Genomic DNA, 4758 nt, shown 5'->3' on the forward strand with positions numbered 1-4758 from the left:
TTAGAAATAATCATTTTCAATAGACCATATGTTTGTGTCAGATTACTAAATATACTCGATAAATTTACAATTTAATGAATTATTTTGATGTATCATTCGCTGTTTTTTATTTTTTATTTTGCATAGTAATGGATTTATCAGAATATTTAATTTAAACTCTTGGAAATAAAAGTCAACACTAGAAAAAAATATCCGCATAACATACTGCAGTGGTGTTGATGAGGATATAATGATGTTGATTTTATTACATTAAACAATCTGGAAATTGTGTGTTTATTTGTACCAATGACATTATTGATCATTCGACCCTATTACAGAATCCCACGTAGAATAGTTGAATCTGATAGAGTAATAATGACAGCTTTTTATTGCTTCGACTGCTACTTTGTTATCGTGGATCCATGGGGGACCAGTTTATAAAATCTAATTTAACGACTGCAAGTGTTAGTAGTCTGCCAGTGTTAAAATGAGTGTCAACATGAAAGCATCGATTGTTGGAAATACAACGTTTCCAAGTTTTAAGGAATTAAATTCAACAGAGAGTAACTGGATAACATCAATTAATTACTATGGATTAATTTACACTTCACTTTTATTTGTGATTGGCATTCCCGGAAATGTATTGGTGTTTTTTGTTTATTCCAAAAAAACGAGAAAAAATTCCACGACTATATTTATTTTAGTTCTGGCTGTATTTGATTTGGTAAACTGCACGGCAACGTTACCGACAGAAATTGTTATGTTACTGAATCCTTTTGTTTTTAACATTGGACCCGTCTGCAAAATGTCTAGATTTACTACGTATACATGTAACAGTGCTGCCGCTGTCATCCTTGCGGCCATTGCGGTGGACAGATACAAACGGGTATGTACTCCCCATGGAAAACAATTTACTCTAAAAAAAGCGAAACGAATGGCATTCTGGGCATTTATTACTTCCGTTAGTTTTACATGGCCGTCTCTAATGATATATGGACAAAGAACTATTAGTACGGAAAGTGCAAACGTTACACGTCAAATATGTGAAATAGATGATTCACACGTTTTGACGGTTTACCCACTTATTTATTACTCTTATATGTGTTTTTCTACATGTGGAATATATTTTATTCTTCTAGCATCATACATTAGTATTGTTATGAAAATGGTGAGGCGCAGGAACTTCACCAGTTTGATAGGTCGCCGATCTGTTTCTAACAAAGAAGTGCCAGACATACACATAGAACATCCCTCGTCTGTTGGGCATCATACAAACGCACTGCAAGTAACCAGTGTTCACAGCTCTACGCGCAGTCTGAACGTCTGTTGTCGTACTGACGAATCAAATTGTTTCCAATATGAACCAGCTGTGTCGGTGCCGAAAAATAGCCAAAACATGGCTAAACCATCAAAGGAAAAAGATAATCCGAATGAGATGGATTTAAAACTTCAGGAATGCTCAATGAAGCCTGACGTAAACAATATAAAACCAAATTGCTTTTTAAATGTTGACAGTCTTATAGATTGCAAAGAAGTTGTAAACGAATACGATGCTGTATATAATACTAGTAATCGAAATGAACAAAATATCGGTTCTAATCCAGAGAATAATCCCGAGTGCATCGGAAATAAAAATAATGAAAACGATAAAACTATGATCCAAGTGTTGAATAATCTGAATAAAGAAACAGATGAATCGAACCAGAAGCCAAAACAAACAATGACAAAGACCAATAGTCTGGACGTTCCTTCGCCTAAACATTCACCGGAAATTTCTAGCAAAGACAGTTCAAAATATGAAAACACATCAGAAAACCGAACTAAAACCAAACGTAAGCGTAAGGTATCGCAAACGCGTAGTAATACAGGAGAAATATCCTTAAATGGATCAAGTAAAAGTAAAATGCGACCCTCTAAAAGGAGTTTAAGGGCACATCGTTTAGGTAAGACAACTCTTATGCTTTTAGTTGTGACTATGGTATATATCTTAAGCTTTCTCCCATTTCTTGGAGTTGTTATACAAAGATCCATATCTCCTATTGTTCCGTTGCTTTATAAAGGAGAATATGACACAGTGTACGAAGCTTTGTACAGATCTTATTTACTAAACTGTGCGGTGAATCCGCTAATTTATTCGTTTTGCAACGCAAATTTTAGAAAAGACTGTCAAGCAACGTGCAGGAGACGAAAATTGTTCTACAGATAAATGGCGACGGTGAAGAAAAAAATATTTTTACACATATCATACTTTTTCCAATTTGTATCATGGTTTGTGCAGACTACATACAGGTTGATAGACACTGTGGAATTATTTTTATGTTGTTTTGATTTAAATATATGAATATTTCACTATGTCCTGAAGTGAAAGTACTATTTTATAGTAATTACGTTAGGCCACGCAAATTCAATTTGCTGTTCCAGCGATTTACTCGCCCATTTAGATCTTGTTTAAAATTTAAAAACGAAAGTGATTTTTAATGTTTTGCCCTTGTTCTGTTATTTTCTAATCCTGTTAATCAAATCTGATATTTTCTAATAAAATGATCCATGATCCATGTTAGCTAAGGCTCCGTGTTGAAGGCCGTACCTTAACATGTCTTGGTTTACTTTAATAAATTATTACTTGGATGGAGAGTTGTCTCATTGGAACTCATACATGTACCACATCTTCCTACATGTATTGTGATATAAACATTAAAATAAAAAAAACTTCGACATGTTCAATTTCGTATTGTTTGGCATGTACTATCATTCGTGAACAAATTTGTTTTTTTAATATCTTTGCAACATTTTGGTTTATTTCTTTAACCATCTAGTAATCATGTATGCATTAACAGATTTGAAACTGCCGTTGGAAACTCAATTTGAGTACATTACCACTAGCCATTTGGAAACCCCTGCCTATTCATGGATGTTTTACCAATGTATATGAATACTTTTATAAATCATAATTGTCGATATAATTTCATGCACTGTCATTATTTTATCGCAAGAGTAAATGTAAAAGAAATTATCAGATTTTCAGCTTATGTTAGACTTGCTGCAATTCCCTTTCTTTTATTTATTTCTTACTAGTTTAATATATGTTTACTGATAACTACCAGTCAACTCATTTCCAATGATGATTCTGTTATTGAATGTTGGTGTTTAATGCCACTTTCAAAAAGATTTGCTATATGTATCATGCCAGCATTTATTTTTATTTGGCTTTGAGTACCCGGGGAGAAGCAGTGATCTTCAGTAGAAAAAAACCCAAGTATAACTAGTCAAATAAGATCGCATTTACTAAGAGCGGTGTTCGAACTCACAGACTCCATATATGTTCACAAGCTACTCAACTGAGAAAATAAAGAAATGAACGTCTCATCAGAAACGCTCGTTTAAAAAATCAGACACTGTTAAAAACGATTTAAACATTTGACAGCATACAAATGTATAGCAGCTTGATTTTAACCATGTTGGCAATCAACATGACTTGTTTCTAACAAATGAGGCGAATGATTCCTAGGGAATATCAGCAACGCATAAGTCGAAGAGAAATTGTAGTGCATGGTAAAAGTAGGTTGTTAATTATGCCCGCGTCACACTGTCCCGATTTTTACGCCGATGGCAACACGATTATGGAAATTTTCAAAATCGGGACTGATCGTATCCAGATCGGGCTATTCGTAGTGTCATCTTTAACCATCGTAGAACCATCGGCCACTTTTTCTAGCCTTCGGGGACAACTTCGGGAAGGGTTCTAAATCTTTTAACATGTTAAAAAATCCCCGAAGGTGCGTCCGATGTTGATGATTCGTATTTAGTTCGTATCACCACCCTCACCATCGTAATGTCACCGGGAATGCATCTTTGAACATCGTATTGCATTCGTGTTTCCTTCGTTTCCATCGGGCAGTTTTGACATTACGATGTTTACACGAATGAATCACGAAGCTACCCGAAGGTCTTTCGATGGCAACACGACTCCGTGAGGGCCACGTAATCCCGTCGTGTTGCCATCGAATAAAAGAACGAAGGCGACAAGATGGAACTACGACGGCAATAAATCCACTAAATGTAAGTTATTTTCGCGCTAAAATACATTTAAAGTGCCATATGCGATATGCACTGGTCAGTCTAATACGACAGTTTAGAAAGAGGTTCACAAAACATGGAGCTCATATCATATGATTCTATGAGAACAAGAAAGGCGACAGCGTTGTTTCTATTAATTCAAATGGAACAAGAAGAGCAGCTATTACAGGCTCAGGATTTACTTTTACAAGTAAAATATTATTTTTTTGTCAATTTTCCATATCAAGTAACATAATGAAAATCATAAACGCGTCTCGTACACCAACGCTGCAGGTACACGTATAAAGGGAAACCAACTTTTTTTCTGATTTTTTATGTATCGTCTGAGTTGTTGTCACACGAATGTTTACTCCATTTAAACCATTTTGTTATCTATATGTCATATTTTGCCGCATTTGTTGCTTTCCCCACATCCTTCCTTTTGTCTATATTATTATGATATTTTCCCTGAAAGAGCTCTTTTTGAACAAAAGGAATCAACGAACCCATTACCTTACCTTTAAGATAGATCAGTAAACATGGGCATAATTATGGGTGATTATTCAGACTAGTGCTCACATTTTACAGTTCAAACAAGGCAATGCCGAGCGTGGCATCCCCCTCGTATGTATCATATTTGGGACAAATATGGACACTATATTTGTATAAAACACATGCAGAATATGGTAAATTGAATATGCATATTTGATACATAAACTATTT

General features: G+C 34.9%; 1 protein-coding gene across 1 annotated transcript; it reads left to right on the top strand.

Moving 5' to 3' along the window:
- The first annotated feature begins 211 nt into the window (after window positions 1-211).
- LOC134701464 (uncharacterized) lies at window positions 212-2938 on the top strand. Its single transcript, XM_063562617.1, has one exon. The coding sequence runs from the start codon at window positions 467-469 to the stop codon at window positions 2183-2185; it is 1719 nt and encodes a 572-aa protein (XP_063418687.1). The 5' UTR covers window positions 212-466; the 3' UTR covers window positions 2186-2938.
- Window positions 2939-4758: the final 1820 nt, after the last annotated feature.

The sequence above is a fragment of the Mytilus trossulus genome, unplaced genomic scaffold, assembly GCF_036588685.1.
Source record: "Mytilus trossulus isolate FHL-02 unplaced genomic scaffold, PNRI_Mtr1.1.1.hap1 h1tg000244l__unscaffolded, whole genome shotgun sequence".
NCBI lineage: Eukaryota > Metazoa > Mollusca > Bivalvia > Mytilida > Mytilidae > Mytilus > Mytilus trossulus.